This window comes from Delphinapterus leucas, chromosome X (assembly GCF_059928025.1).
Source record: "Delphinapterus leucas isolate spDelLeu-1000000601 "Yukka" chromosome X, BTC_Dleu_Yukka2, whole genome shotgun sequence".
NCBI lineage: Eukaryota > Metazoa > Chordata > Mammalia > Artiodactyla > Monodontidae > Delphinapterus > Delphinapterus leucas.
Window position 1 is genome coordinate 95,956,802 of NC_143150.1, and position 16,952 is coordinate 95,973,753.

Sequence of the window (16,952 nt, forward strand, 5' to 3'; positions counted from 1 at the left end):
GAAAACATTCCAAACTTGATGAAAACTATAAATCCACAGATGCAAGAATCACAATGAACCCCAAGCACAAGAAACATGAGGAAAACAACACCAAGGTACCTCATAATCAAACGGCTTAGAACCTATGATAAATAGGTCTTAAAAACAGAGATAAAAAAGAAATGTTGCATACAGGGGAACAAAGATAAGAATGATATCAGATTTCTTATGAGAAACAGTACAATTAAGAAGAACAATGGGGGCTTCCCTGGTGGCGCAGTGGTTAAGAGTCCGCCTGCTGATGCAGGGGACGTGGGTTCGTGCCCCGGTCCCGGAAGATCCCACATGCCACGGAGCAGCTGGGCCCGTGAGCCATGGCCACTGAGCCTGCGCATCTGGAGCCTGTGCTCCGCAACGGGAGAGGCCATAACAGTAAGAGGCCCACATAATGCAGAAAAAAAAAAAAAAAAAAGAAGAAGAAGAACAATGACTTAAAGTACTGAAAGGGAAAAAAAAAAACCTCTCAGGTTAGAATTCTAAACCCAGCAAAGGTATCTATCCAAAAATAAAGGTAAAATAAAAACATTTTCAGACATATCAAAACTGAAATAATTCAGTAGACTTACAGTATATGAAATGTTAAAGGACATCCTTATCATTTAAATCTCTCTCAAAGATAAATGGAAGTCTAAACAAAAATAATAGCAATGTGTTTGGGTTTTTTGTTTGTTTGTTTTGTGGTACGTGGGCCTCTCACTGTTGTGGCCTCTCCCGCTGCAGAGCACAGGCTCCGGATGCTCACGGGCCCAGCCGCTCCACGGCATGTGGGATCTTCCCGGACCGGGGCACGAACCCGTGGCCCCTGCATCGGCAGGCGGACTCTCAACCAATGCGCCACCAGGGAAGCCCTGTTTGGGGTTTTTTGACATGTAAAAGTAAAATGTATGACAGCACAAAGGTCAGGAGGAAGGAAGTGGAAGTATAATGTTATAAGGTTCTTATACTGTACATGACATGGTATAATATCACTTGAAGGTAGACTGATAAGTTAAAGATGTATGCTATAAACCCTAAAGCAACCACTAAAACAACAAAACAATTATAGCTAATAAGAAAACAGGAGAGAAAAATAGTATGAAAATGAATCCAAAAGAAGGCAGGAAAAGGGGAACATGGGACAAGTAGAAATCAAATAGCAAGAAGATATATTTATACCTGACTGTATCAGTAATCACATTAAATGTAAATAGTCTAAATTCCCCAAATTAAAAAGCAAAGGTTGTCAGGTTGGTGTGTGGGGAGGAAGCAAAACTGAATTATATACTGCCTGCAAGAAATGCTTTATACATGAAGACAAATCTTTTCAAAGGAAAAGGATGGAAAAAGGTATACTATGATGATGACATTAATCAAAAGGAAGCTGGAGTGACTCTATTAATATCAAAGTATATTCTCAGACCACAATGGAATTAAATTAGAAATGAATAACAGAAAGATGTCTGGGAAAATCCCCAAGCACTTGAAAACTAAATTATCCAATTCTAAATAACCCATGGATGAAAGAAGAAATCAAAAGGAAAATTTTTAAATATTTTGAAGTGAATGAAAATGAAACCACAACATACCAGAACTTGTGGGATACTGCTAAAGCAGTACTTAGGGAGAAATGTGTAGCACTAAACACCAATGTTAAAAAGAAGAAATAAAACAATGACCTCAGCTTCTACCTTAAGAAACTAGAACAAAAAGAGCAAATTAAACCCAAAGTGAGTAAAAGAAAAGAAATAATAAAGATCAAAGTGGAAATCAATGAAATAGAAAATAAAAACAATAGAAAAATCAATAAAACTTTTCCTTTGACAAGATCAGATCAGTCAAGGAAAAAAAAGACACTAATTACCTGTATCATTCATAAGAGAAGTGATATTACTACAGATTCTACAGATATAAAAAGAATAATAAGGAAATATGGTAAACAACTTTATGTCAATAAATTCAACAACTTAAATGAAATAGACAAATTCACTGGGAGACAGAAACTACCAAAGCTCACTTAAAAAGGAATAAACTGAATTGCCCTATACTATTTAAAAATTGAATTTAGGTTTAAAAAAAAATCCCTCAAAGAAAACTCCAGGCCAAGATGGCTTTACTGGTAAATTCTACCTAACATGTAATAAACAGTACTAATTTGTATGCAAACTCTTCCCAAAACATTGAAAAGGAAGGAATTCTTCCCAACTTAGTATTTTTGATGAGAAGGAGAAGGAGGAAGAGGCAGCTAGCATTATTACCCTGATACCCAAAACAGACATTTTGCAAGAAAAGAAAACTGCAGACCAGTAACCCTTGTGAGTATAGATGCAAAAATTCTAAACAAACCCATATCTTAGAAAAGGAAAAATACATCATGGCCAAGTGGAGACTAATCCATTAATACAGCTTTATTTATAAGAGACAAAAGCTAGAAGCAATTCAGTGGATGAATGGATAAACAAAATGGTATATCCATGCAGTGGAATATTCAGCAAGAACAAAGAATGAACTATTGATACATGCAGTGATGTAGTTGAATTTCACGTTGTGAGTGTAAAAAAAGCAACATAAAAGAGTTCATACTGTATGAGTTCATTTATAGAAAGTGAAAACTAATCTATAGCCAGTGAAAACATATCAATGGTTGCTTAGGGATGTTGAGGTTGGGGAGCAGGGCATGGAGGGATGTAAGTAGATTACCAGTGGGCGTGAGAAAACTTTTGGGAGTGATGGATATATTCATTATCCTGATTGTGGTGGTGGTTTCACACATGTATACATATATCAAACTTGTCAAATTGTACACTTTACATAAGCATATGTCAATTATACATCGATAAAGTTTTAAATTATTAGCAACATGGAAAATAATTATAGGATTAAAAAACATTATACAAAATGTATGTGTACTATTATTACACTAATCAAAATATCAAAGTTAATATTTCTGTCGTGGCATAATAGAGTTTTCTCCTCCATTTTCCGTATTTTCTTTAATGTTTTCCTAACTTTTCTAATTAAGGTTATCTACAGCAAAATCACAAATATAAAAAGAAGTGCCCTCTTATGGTAATTCTGTTTTTCCTTAACTTTTTACAGGGAATCACTTTAAAAATGAATGAGCTAAATCACTGTATTGTTGCAAGAATCATGCATGGGGGCATGATTCATAGGCAAGGTAAGTTCCACATATAATTCTTTCCTTCCTTAATTTTTTTCCTGTAGCCTAGTGTTTTATGATCCATATAAAAGATCAGTTTCATTTATGTCTTATATAAATGATTTATTTAAGTTATCTGTCTTTGGTTTTAACCACTGTTGGCCTCCATTCACTTTTATTCATCTCCACATGCTCCAATCTGTAGATACTCAAGGGAGGGTATATTATAGTTTTGTTGCAGGAGCATCTCTGAGTCACTCTTTAGATCCTGACTTATTAGAGGCCATGGGAGATAAAGTATTATCATATCAGGCCTCAGGATATGTGGAAGACATCTGTACTGGGACACAAGATAGATAGATAGATATTTGCAAAGTTAAATGACAGTTGAAGAATTGCTCTCTCATTCATTCAGGAATGAGATATACTATTTATAAATTAGGAAATTAGAATTTGATAAATAACAATATAAAATTTAAATGGTAAAATAAGAGATATCAAATCTGTGATTAACTTCTTAATACCTGCTACAATAAGTGCAGTCATTCTGAGAAAGGACCAAAGTAGACAAAGAATGATTTTTTTGAGAAAGTGGAACTATTGTTAACCCTCAGGTGGATGGGATTTAGACGTGTAGGTTTAGGCTCCTCTTTGAAAGGACTGAGTTATATGCATTAGTATTTAGAGCCTGATCCAAAAATGATCCTCCTGTCCAAAAATTAGACTTCCTTTCTTTGAGATCATGTTATTTTTGTACTTAACACTTCTTTCCTTAACCCTGGAGAGCAAGAGGTAACACCATAAGCCTTTTAGTGCCTTCTTGTCCTCTTTAGAGACGACTGCTGTGTCTGGCATTACTGCTGCCTTCAGAGGAATCTGTAGGTTTCATCAGTGGATAGCACTCACACAGGAGAATGTTTGGTTTTAAATTCCTGTATGAATTTTTTGTTTATTATTTTTAATAACTTGCTATAAATTCAGTAAAGTCACAACACCATTATTTCTTTAATCTCTTTTTCTTATATTACCGCACTGGCAAAAACTTGCTGTCTTTAATAGAAGTGGTATAGTGAACATCCTTGTCCTATTCTTGTTTTTAAAAGGTAGCTTTCCAATGTTTCCCCATGAAGAAGAATATTTACTATAGATTTTTAGTAGATACCTTTTATTAGGGCTGAAGAAGTTCTCTTATATTTAGTTGCTGGACATTTTAATTATGATTGGGTTTTGAATTTTATCAAATGCTTCTTCTGCATCTGCTGAGATGATTTATTTTCTTTTTACCTATTAATGTGGTGAATGACTTTTAAAGACATCCTAATGATAACCACCCCCCTCCTGGCATTTTTCAGATAAACCCAACTTAGTCATTGTGTATTATCTTTTGGTATGTACTGCTTGATTCTATGTGCTATTATTTTGTTTAAGATTTTTGTGGTTGCAATTAGGAGTGAGACTGGCCTGTAGTTAATTTTCCTTCCTGTGTCTCTCTGTCTGATGTTAGTTTCAAAGTTACATTGGCCTCATAAAATGACTTGGAGAACCTCTCTTCATGAGTTCTCTGAATATTGTATAATACTGGAATGATTTGTAGCCTGTAAGTTTAGTAGAACTTGCCTATGAAACTATCAGGGGCTGATGTTTTGTGTTTGGTTTCTTTCAAGGAAGATTTTTTTTTTTTTTACCACTGTTTCAATTTCTTTAACATTCATAAGGCTATTCAGCCTTTCTATATCTTGAGTGAGTTCTGGTAAATTACATTTTTCTGAAAAAATCTTAAGTTTTTAAAATTATTCTAGTAAGCTTCTTCTTAGTGTCCACTTACCTTTTTATTTTCTGCTGTCTCTGTAATTATGTACCCTTTATTCCTAATATTTATTTGTGCCTTGTCTTTTTTCTCTTGATCAACTTACCAGAGGTTTGTTCAAAAACCCACTTTGGGTTCTGTTAATTCTCTCCATTGTATATTTATTTTCTATTTTATTGTTTTATGACCTAATTTTTATTTTCTCCTTCCTTCTACTTTCTATTGGTTTTATCTAACTTGTAAAATTCAACACTTAGTTCATTTATTCCAGTCTTTCTTCATCTCTAATATATGCATTTAAGGTTAAACTCTACCTAAGTACTGTTTTATCAGTATCCCACCAGTTATGATATGAAGCATTTTTATTGTGATTCAATTCTAAGTATTTTTGAATTTCTAGTGTTATATTTTTCATTGACCCACAAGTTATTTAGAAATGTTTTTATGTACCACATTTAAGAGGATTTCCTGTATATCTTTTTATGTTTTACTTCTAACTTAATTGCACTGGGGTCAGAAAATGTGGTCTGTATGACACCATTTCTTTGAGGTTTGTTGAGACTTGCATTATGGCATAGCACTTTAATCATTTTTGTAAATGGTCCATGTGTACGTAAGAAGACTGTTTATTCTTTAATTGTTGCATGCAGAATTCTCTATATGATTGCTTGAGGTTAATTTTTTTGTTCAAATATTCTATATATTGACTAATTTCTTGTCTGTCTGACCTATCAGTAATTGTCGAAATATTCCAATTATCATGGCAGAGTTTTTCTATTTCTACTTATAGATCTCTCACTTTTGGTTTTATATATTCAAAGCTGTTTTATTAGGAGCATAGAAGTGCCTGGTAACCGTGTCTATCCTTAATATACTTTCTACTTAAAACCTATTTTATATTAACATAGTTATTCCAACTTAATTTTAGTATTTCCTAGCATGTCTTCTTCCCTCATTTCTAACCATTCTGTGCCTGTATGCTATAGAGTGTGTCTTACAAACATTTCCAAATTTGGGTTTTTCATTTTGTAATGCACTCTGATGATTGCTATCTTTTAATGGGCAAGGTTAGTCCATTAATATTTATTTTGATGATTTCTATCATCTTGCTTTTTTAAATATTTATTCCATATTTTAATTGATATTTTTCCTTCATTTTTGTTCCATCCCCCCACCCCCAGGTAAATTAGAATTTCAGCACTCTATTTCTGATTTTTAGGTGGTTACCTTGAAATTTTGTCATGCATTTTAACTTGACATATACTAAAGTGAAACAGTATGTTAATCCCACTCCCAAAGAATACAAAGACATTGGAACATCAAGTTAGATCCCAGTCTTGACTTGCATATTATTCTTGCCCAGCACTTTCGTTCTGTCCTGTTTTAAATCCACAAATTTGAAATTACTCTTAAAATACATGACCATTTTTGTTTCGATTTACATAAATGTTTACAATTTTATTTGCTCATCATTCCTTTTTGCATTGCAGACCATCCTTTGGGGAGCGTTTTTCTTTCTTCCTAAACTACATCCTTTAAAGTTCCTTTAGTGATAGTCTCTTGTTGGTAAACTACCTCAGGTGGTGTTTGTCTGTAAATATTTCATTTTAGCCTCAATCTTTTTTTTTTGAACATCTTTCTAGGAGTATAATTGCTTTACAATGTTGTGTTAGTTTGTGCTGTATAACAAAGTGAATCAGCTATATGTATACATATATCCCAATATCCCCTCCCTCTTGCATCTCCCTTCCACATTCCCTATCCCACCCCTCTAGTTGGTCACAAAGCAACAAGCTGATCTCCCCGTGCAGTGCGACGCAGCTGCTTCCCACTAGCTATTTTACATTTGGTACTGTATATATGTCAATGCTACTCTCTCACTTCATACCAGCTTACCCTTCCTCCTCCCCGTGTCCTCAAGTCCATTCTCTACATCTGCGTCTTTATTCCTGTCCTGGCCCTAGGTTCTTCAGAACCTTTTTTATTTTTAGATTCCATATATATGTGTTAGCCTACGGTATTCGTTTTTCTCTTTCTGACTTACTTCACTCGGTATGACAGACTCTATGTCCACCTACTTCATTACAAATAATTCAATTTCGTTTCTTTTTATGGCTGAGTAATATTCCATTGTATATACGTGCCACACCTTCTATATCCATTCATCCGTCAGTGGACACTTAGGTTGCTTCCATGTCCTGGCTATTGTAAATACAGCTGCAATGAGCATTGTGGTACATGACTCTTTTTGAATTATGGTTTTCTCGGGGTGTATGCTCAGTAGTGAGATTGCTGGGTCATATGGTAGTTCTATTTTTAGTTTTCTAAGGAACCTCCATGCTGTTCTCCATAGTGGCTGTATCAATTTATATTCCCACCAACAGTGCAACAGGGTTCCCTTTTCACCACACCCTCTCCAGCATTTATTGTTTGTAGATATTTTGATGATGGCCATTCTGACTGGTGTGAGATGATACCTCATTGTAGTTTTGATTTGCATTTCTCTCATGATTAGTGATGTTGAGCAACCTTTCATGTGTTTGTTGGCAATGTGTATATCTTCTTTGGAGAAATGTCTGTTTAGGTCTTCTGCCCATTTTGGGATTGGGTTGTTTGTTTTTTTGCTATTGAGCTGCATGTGCTGCCTGTAAATTTTGGAGATTAATCCTTTGTCAGTTGCTTCATTTGCAAATATTTTCTCCCATTCTGAGGGTTGTCTTTTGGTCTTGTTTATGGTTTCCTTTGCTGTGCAAATGCTTTGAAGTTTCATTAGGTCCCATTTGTTTATTTTTGTTTTTATTTCCATTTCTCTATGATATGGGTCAAAAAGGATATTGCTGTGATTTATGTCAAAGAGTGTTCTTCCTATGTTTTCCTCTAAGAGTTTTATAGTCTCTGGCTTTACATTTAGGTCTTTAATCCATTTTGAGTTTATTTTTGTGTATGGTGTTAGGAAGTGTTCTAATTTCATTCCTTTTCATGTAGCTGTCCAGTTTTCCCAGCATCACTTATTGAAGAGGCTGTCTTTTCTCCATTGTATATTCTTGCCTCCTTTATCAAAGATAAGGTGACCATATGTGTGTGGGTTTATCTCTGGGCTTTCTATCCTGTTCCATTGATCTGTATTTCTGTTTTAATGCCAGTACCATACTGTCTTGATTACTGTAGCTTTGTAGTATAGTCCGAAGTCAGGGAGACTGATTCCTCCAGCTCCATTTTTCTTTATCAAGATTGCTTTGGCTGTCTGGGGTCTTCTGTGTTTCCATACAAATTGTGAAATTTTTTGTTCTAGTTATGTGAAAAATGCTATTGGTAGTTTGATAGGGATGCATTGAATCTGTAGATTGCTTTCGGTAGTATAGTCATCTTCACAATGTTGATTCTTCCAATCCAGGAACATGGTATATCTCTCCATCTGTTTGTATCATCTTTAATTTCTTTCATCAGTGTATTATAGTTTTCTGCATACAGGTCTTTTGTCTCCTTAGGTAGGTTTATTCCTGGGTATATTTTATTCTTTTTGTTGCCGTGGTTAATGGGAGTGTTTCCTTAATTTCTCTTTCAGATTTTTCATCATTAGTGTTTAGGAATGCCAGAGATTTCTGTGCATTAATTTTGTATCCTGCAACTTTACCAAATTCATTGATTAGCTATAGTAGTTTTCTGGTAGCATCTTTAGGATTCTCTATGTATAGTATCACGTCATCTGCAAACAGTGACAGCTTTACTTCTTTTCCTATTTGGATTCCTTTTATTTCTTTTTCTTCTCTGATTGCTGTGGCTAAAACTTCCGAAACTATGTTGAATAATAGTGGAGAGAGTGGGCATCCTTATCTTGTTCCTAATTTTAGAGGAAATGGTTTCAGTTTTTCACCATTGAGAATGATGTTGACTGTGGGTTTGTCATATATGACCTTTATTATGTTGAGGTAAGTTCCCTCTATGCCTACTTTTTGGAGAGTTTTTATCATAAATGGGTGTTGAATTTTGTCAGAAGCTTTTTCTGAATCTGTTGAGCTTATCGTATGGTTTTTCTCCTTCAATTTGTTAATATGGTGTATCACATTGATTGATTTGCATATATTGAAGAATCCCTGCATTCCTGGGATAAACCCCACTTGATCATGGTGTATGATCCTTTTAATGTGTTGTTGGATTCTGTTTGCTAGTATTTTGTTGAGGATTTTTGCATCTCTGTTCATCAGTGATATTGGTCTGTAGTTTTCTTTTTTTGTGACATCTTTGTCTTGTTTTGGTATCAGGGTGATGGTGGCCTCGTAGAATGAGTTTGGGAGTGTTCCTCCCTCTGCTATATTTTGGAAGAGTTTGAGAAGGATAGGTGTTAGCTCTTCTCCAAATGTTTGATAGAATTCACCTGTGAAGCCATCTGGTCCTGGACTTTTGTTTGTTGGAAGATTTTTAATCACAGTCTCAATTTCACTGCTTGTGATTCGTCTGTTTATATTTTCTGTTTCTTCCTGGTTCAGTCTCGGAAAGTTGTGCTTTTCTAAGAATTTGTCCATTTCTTCCAGATTGTCCGTTTTATTGGCATATAGTTCCTTGTAGTAATCCCTCATGATTCTTTGTATTTCTGGAGTGTCAGTTGTTACTTCCCCTTTTTTAATTTCTAATACTGTTGATTTGAGTCTTCTCCCTTTTTTTCTTGATGAGTCTGTCTAATGGTTTGTCAATCTTGTTTATCTTCTCAAAGAACCAGCTTTTAGTTTTATTGATCTTTGCTGTTGTTTCCTTCATTTCTTTTTCATTTGTTTCTGATCTGATCTTTATGATTTCTTTCCTTCTTCTAACTTTGGGGGTTTTTTGGTTCTTCTTTTTCTAATTGCTTTAGGTGTAAAGTTAGGTTGTTTATTTCAGATGTTTCTTGTTTCTTGAGGTAGGCTTCTATAGCTATAAACTTCCCTCTTAGAACTGCTTTTGCTGCATCCCGTAGGTTTTGGGTCGTCATGTTTTCATTGTCATTTGTTTCTAGGTATTTTTTGACTTCCTCTTTGATTTCTTCAGTGATCTCTTGGTTACTTAGTAGCGTATTGTTTAGCCTCCATGTGTTTGTATTTTTTACAGTTTTTTCCTGTAATTGATATCTAGTCTCATAGCATTGTGGTCGGAAAAGATACTTGATACCATTTCAGTTTTCTTAAATTTACCAAGGCTTGATTTGTGACCCAAGATATGATCTATCCTGGAGAATGTTCCATGAGCACTTGAGAAGAAAGTGTATTCTTTTGTTTTTGGATGGAATGTCCTATAAATATCAATTAAGCCCATCTTGTTTAATGTTTCATTTAAAGCTTGTGTTTCCTTATTTATTTTCATTTTGGATGATCTGTCCACTGGTGAAAGTGGGGTGTTAAAGTCCCCTACTATTATTGTGTTACTGTCAATTTCCCCTTTTATGTCAGCTTCAATCTTGATTACTTTTGCTGAGAGCACAGTTTTAAATTAATGGTTACCATTCTCTTTTCTTTTGGCATCTGTTGTTTGATATTGAGAAGTCTGGTGTCACTATAATTGTCCTTGCTTTGTAGGTGATCTCTGCTTTCTCCCTGGACTTTTTAAGGTCTTTGTCTTTGATGTTCTGTAGTTTTACTACCTTCCAGCATGGATTTCTTTTTATTTATCCTACTTGGGATACATTATTCTTTCTGGAGCTGTGTAATCATGTTTTCATCAGTTCAAGAAAATTTGCAACCATGTTTCTTCAAATATTGCCTCTTCTCCATTCTCTCCTTCTGAACTCTAGGTAGATGTATGTTAGACATTCCCTCCATATCTCTTAATATCTTTTTCATATTTTCTTTATTTCTTGTTTCCTATTTTCCTTATCTCCTTACTTCTCTGAACTGCATTCTAGACAATTTATTTGGTTATGTCTTCCAGTTCACTGAAACTCTCTTCAGCCATATCTGAACTCCTGTTCAGCTCATCCGTTCATTGGTTTATGCTACCAATTATATTTTTCCTTTCTAGAGGTACTAGTTACTTGTTCTTCTTTTTATTTTCAGATCTGTCTGTTCACACCTGATAATCTCTTGTTGCATGTTCATCCTTGTAGATAGGTCCCTTTCTTTCCCCTAATATTTAACATATAGCTATTTTACACAGGCATACCTTGGAGATATTACAGGTCTGGTTTCAGACCACCACAATAAAGTGAGTCACCTGAATTTTTTTGTTTCCCAGTGCATATAAAAGTTATGTTTGCACTATGCTTTCATCTATTAAGCGTGCAATAGCATTATGTCTAAAAAATATACATACTTTAATTAAAAATTACTTTATTGCTAAAAAGTGCTAACCATCATCTAAGCCTTCAGCAAATCGTAATCTTTGCTCCTGGTGGAGGGTACTGTCTAGATGTTGATGGCTGCTGACCGATCAGGGTGGTGGTTGCTGAAGCTTGAGGTGGCTCTGGCAATTTCTTAAAAGAAGACAACAGTGAAGTTTGCCTCATTGATTGACTCTTCCTTTCACAAATGATTTCTCTGTAGCATGCAGTGCTGTTTGATAGCATTTTACCCATGGTAGAACTTGTTTCAAAATTGTAGTCAGTTCTCTCAAACCCTGCCACTGCTTTATCAACTAAGTTTGTGTAATATTCTAAATCCTTTGTTGTCATTTCAACAATCAGGTAAGTTTGCCATCTTATATGAGCACAGTTCATGACACCCCCAAAACAATTACAATAGTAACAGCAAAGATCACTCATCACAGATCACCATAACAAATATAATAATGATGAAAAAGTTTGAAGTATTGCGAGAATTACCAAAACATGATGCAGAGACATGAAGTGAGCAAACGCTGTTGGAAAAATGGCGCAGATAGACTTGCTCAACACAGGGTTGCCACAAACCTTCAATTTATAAAAAAATGCAGAATCTTTGAGGCACAGTAAAGCAAGGCACAAGAAAACAAGGTATTCTTGTATTCTATATCTGACCATTCCAATATCTCTCCTCCTCGAGGATCTAAATCTGTTTTTTCTCTTTCTGATGACTCGCATAGAAGTTTGCCTTATTGTATGTATGTTTGGTGATCTTTGATTGTAAGCCTATTGCTTGTTCAAATCAATGGAAGCCTTGGGGGCCTAAACTGGAAACGCTTTCCTCCAGGAAGGGTTTGTTCCTTGTTCTACCAGCTGCCATGGAGTACCACTGATCTGGGTCTTGGCTCCCTACAGAATCCTAGGCTCAGCTCCTCTAACTTGCTATTGGCCCAAGGCTCAGAATCCGGCCGTCAGGCATTGCAGCAATGGCATTTACCCCTCCCACTATTTCATTCCGTCCTTACTTTGCCACCACTCTGGATGCAACTCACAGGGTTCTTTTGTGTGGAGGGGAGAGTGGGGATGGAAGTGGGAAGCGTTCTTGGGAATTTGCATTCCTTTTGTGAAACCAGTAACACTTCAAGAGGTGTGCCCTAGACGGGATATGTAGTTGTAAGAAAGTCTATGAGTGCCTAATCAACCATATTTGAAACAAAAGTCCCCAAATTTTTATGTTTTATTATGTTAACTTTCAAACATGAGTAGAGAAAACAGTGCAGTCAGTTGAAGTAGAGAAAAGTGGAAAGAATAGTGAAGTGATCGCCCACATACCCATAAGCCAGGTAGAATTATTGTTAATTCATGGTCACACTGGTTTCATCTGTATTTGCCCTACTGCCCACCCCCCTGGATTACTTTAAAGCAAATACCAGGTGCCTTATTTTCTTTATATGCATTTTAGTGCGTACCTCTTAAAGATACAATGAGCTTTTCATGATGAAGTCAGGTCAATAAGTAAACGTGCACAATTCATAAATAAGAAAGCAAAATTTTACATAACACTATTTAAGCATTGGTTCTCGGTCACTTTTTCTAGTTGAAGTATTACAGGACCCTGAAATGCCTACCACGTTATTATTAAAAGTTTACAGTATGTCTAATATAAACTTGTTGTTACACAGATATTATATCACAATTCTTTGAAAATCAACAGCCTTTGTATCATATTTGGTAGATAATAATGATAATAACAGCAAATACTTAAATGGTACTGACTATGTGCCAGGAACAGTTCTAAGCCCTCTACATGTATTAAACTCATTTAATCCTCATAACAATCCTATGAGATAGATACTGTTTTCATCTCCATTTTACAAATGTGAAAACCAAGACATGGAAAGTTTCAGTAAGTTACCCAAGATCTTAAAGCTAGTATAAGTGATGAAGCAGAGGTATGAACCCAGACAGGCTGCATCTAGAAGTTGTAGTTTTAAACCACTATATACACACTGCCTCTCTCAGAAAAATAAGCAGATTTCTACAGCCATCTTTCAAAACTGTGTCTTCTATAAGTTATGTGTATCTGTTTTGGTGAGTTTACCATGTGAGCCTAACTTGTACCTGGTTCTGAAATATTGGCCTTCAGTATTTAGCTTAATTTTTTAAAATTACTTACGTTGCTGCCTTTGGATTTTATTATTATAAAAGTATATATCATTTCATGTTTATAATTTTGTGTAATTTCTTAGGTACACTTCATGTCGGAGATGAAATTCGAGAAATCAATGGCATCAGTGTGGCTAACCAAACAGTGGAACAGCTGCAAAAAATGCTTGTGAGTAAATGAAGGTCTTTTTCTAAGATTGACTTTCAGTTCATTAACTTATTTATTAATGCACAAATAAAGGATATTCTTTTATAATCAGAGTATCTCTGGTACCATCATTTGTGTGGACTTGAACTTATACAACATTCATAAAAACTGAGAGCTAGGAAAATGTTCACATGCAGCAGAGCTTAGAAACATTTTGCCCATCTTTAGCAGTGTGGGCTTGAACATTCTCCTTTCAATCCTTTGTCTCCTATTTCTTATTGAGCAGATGTTTAAAGAAAACCTCTGCAGTTGTGCATGCTTGTGAACTAGTTTCTCACTGACCTCAACTCTGCTGACATCAGCAGTGTCAGAAGCCTCTTTCCTGTGTAGCTGAGTCATAGCCAGCTGTATTCCATTTCTCTACAGCACAGGGGAAAGGAAAGTCATAGTAGACCAGGCCATTTTTTACCATGTATATTCAAAAGCTGTGTTCAAATTAGGCTTTGGATTGGGGCGGGGTAGGGAGTGCAGAGTGACAGGCCCTGGCGAGCAGAGGGAGATGTTTTGGACCTCTTGTCCTGGACCTTCTTCCCACCACAATGTAGCAGCCTGCCACGTTACTTATATCTATTAAAGGTGAAATAAGCACCACAGACTCACTACAGTCAAAACTAATGCCCAAATTATGAAATAAAGAGCAGATTTTTTTTTTTTTTTTTTTTTTTTAGCTGTACGTGGGCCTCTCACTGTTGTGGCCTCTCCCGTTGCGGAGCACAGGCTCCAGACACGCAGGCCCAGCTGCCATGGCTCACGGGCCCAGCCGCTCCGCAGCATGTGGGATCCCCCCGGACCGGGGCACGAACCCATGTCCCCTGCATCAGCAGGCGGACTCTCAACCACTGCGCCACCAGGGAAGCCCTAAAGAGCAGATTTTTATGGAGTACACCATCATAATGTAGCCTACCAAATATAATTCTTATGTAATTACTTGTTCTCTTGTACAGTTCAACTTACATTCGCTCTTGAAAGGCATGTCACTTAGAGTTGTATTCGTGTCTATGAAAAGGTAACCATCAGAGGTTTGTTATGCCTTTGCTGTATGACCAGGACAGTCAGCCTTGACTTTGCAGGGCTTTTCCCAGGAATAACCTCCACTGTTAGTGTGAGCAGTTCCTGCTTTTATAACTAGGTTTCATTGTAGGCCCATGCACTCTCAGCTGACTTGCATTAAATATGCCCCCACATTTTCAGTGGTTTCTTGCGCGTTTTTGTGTGCAACATTTGTTTGTTAAAAGAGCTCTCCTTTTTTTTTCCTCCAGCGGGAAATGCGGGGGAGTATCACCTTCAAGATCGTGCCAAGTTACCGCACTCAGTCATCATCCTGTGAGGTAATAGCTCTAACGAAACACCCCGTCTCCTCTGGGTTCTTAACTAACTGTCTGCTGATGGCTGAATGTTTTGGCTTTCTGGGAAGTTGTTTCTGCCTGTGCTGTTGATCACTGCACACCAATTTTACAACAAAGATAACGGAACAGAGTAGGTCCCATCCACCTACTCAGCCCTGCTTCCATGGAGATGTCCTCAGCACTTTAACTTTCTGCAGGCTGGAATCAAAACAAAATACATATAGAGAAGCTCCAAATAATGACAAAGGCTTAATACAGAACAAATAGAGTCTCTGGGGGAAAAAAAGATCATAATTGCAATAATATTTCCAGGAAGTACATTCACTTCCCTTGTTAAGAAATCACATAGATAGTTCTTCTTTCCAAGGATCTGAGAAGTGGTCTATTTCTGTTAAGATGGAGTAGTTCAGATAATTGTGACAGGTCTCTAGATGATGTTAAGTCTATGAGAAATTGATAACTGATGTTATTAGAGGAATATAGGCTTTTGCAACCTTCTGTGAAATTGTTTAAACTGGAATGTTATCTGATTCGTAAACAAGTTTTCTAGAGTAATACAAACCCAAAGTTCCTTTCTTACAATAGGCTTATCCTTTAGAAACTGTAGCTTTCCCAACCTATATTATTCAGTTTGCTATTGGTTAGTAAGTGAGATTCAAAAAGCTATTCTTTTTATATTTGGAAATATGAGCCGGCCTAAATGGTGTCATCCTTTGGTCATTGCACATTCAGTTTGAATATTTTTTTCTGAAGCTTGTTCTTTCTTGTGCATCTTCCAAGTATGTGTACATCAATATGAAGTACACATTTCCTCCAGTTAATATTTAAGACTGGCAGACAACTTATTTCATCTAGAAGATTGAATTTGTACTTAGGAGAAATTGATGGAGAAATTATAATGTTTCTTCCAGTCTCTAGTAGTGATGTAAATTTCACAAGAAAAATCAGAGGCTTCATGTTTTTTTGTAAACCTATTGAAGATATGTATAAGAATTTGTAGTTCTGTCAAGTATATTTTTAGTGAGCCGTGACAATTGGGGTTTCTGTTATATCAGGTCTTGAGCTCCTCTCGGTGGCTTTTTATGGAACTTCAATTAGTACTATATTTCAAGACAAAATATAGAACTACTTCTGCTCCAGGATTTATAGTTTTGAAATTTGTTACCTAGTACACAAACCTTACTGGAAAAGAGAGATTGTCACATGCATTTTTATGTAAAGCATTTTGATAGTCTAAAAATCACAGGTGGTCCTCATACCATTTCTCATCTTGGAAGAAATTTAGTAAATACGATTGATTTTTGTCTTTTTGGCTCACTAACCAGAAAATAGTGGTAGTTATTAAAAATTTTCTCTTGTGTTTTTGAGTGGTTGAACTAGTTTTGGGGTGGGACCAGAATTACACATATAAATGCTATGCTCTCGAGTAAGAAGAGCCCTCTCTTACCTTCTTTACCTCTGAAGAATAGGAAAAAATGTACTCCCCTCCTAGCCCTACCCCCAATCTGTCTGACTCTCCTGTGCTCTGGCAGAATTCAAGCCTGTGGTTGGACTCTTCCCAGTTACAGCAGTACTTCCCAAAGAAAAGCTCTCTGGCCACCTTCATCAGCATCCCCCTGGCCGTTGGTAAAAGAGGGGGCCCCTGCCCCACACCCTGGCCCTACTGACATGAGTCTCTGGGGGTGGCGCCTAGACATCATTCTGCTCACTAACATCTGACAATACTCATCTAAGGGATCCCATTATTTAAAGGCTAACAGGTTCCGGAGGTTTTCTTTAAGTTTTCTAGAAAAAGCAAATGTCTTTTGAGCAGACATGCACATTTCAAAGGTTTCAAAGAACTCTACTAAACCAAAAATTTTTAAATACTTATTTTCATCCCCTCCTTTTTCTAACATTAAAGTTTATTTGGACAATAAGGGAGTGGAGCCTGGAAAGGATTTTGAGCATGTCACATAGTATAG

At 36.2% G+C, this 16,952-nt stretch overlaps 1 protein-coding gene across 9 annotated transcripts in view; it reads left to right on the forward strand.

Moving 5' to 3' along the window:
- CASK (calcium/calmodulin dependent serine protein kinase) overlaps positions 1-16,952 on the forward strand; it is a 391,721-nt gene that overhangs the window by 333,913 nt on the left and 40,856 nt on the right. For all 9 annotated transcript variants that reach the window (XM_089904607.1, XM_022556423.3, XM_089904603.1 and 6 more), the window contains 3 exons: positions 3,115-3,193; positions 13,518-13,603; positions 14,902-14,970. In XM_089904607.1, coding sequence (XP_089760733.1) covers positions 3,115-3,193; positions 13,518-13,603; positions 14,902-14,970 — 234 coding nt within the window. The remainder of the gene's footprint in view (positions 1-3,114; positions 3,194-13,517; positions 13,604-14,901; positions 14,971-16,952) is intronic.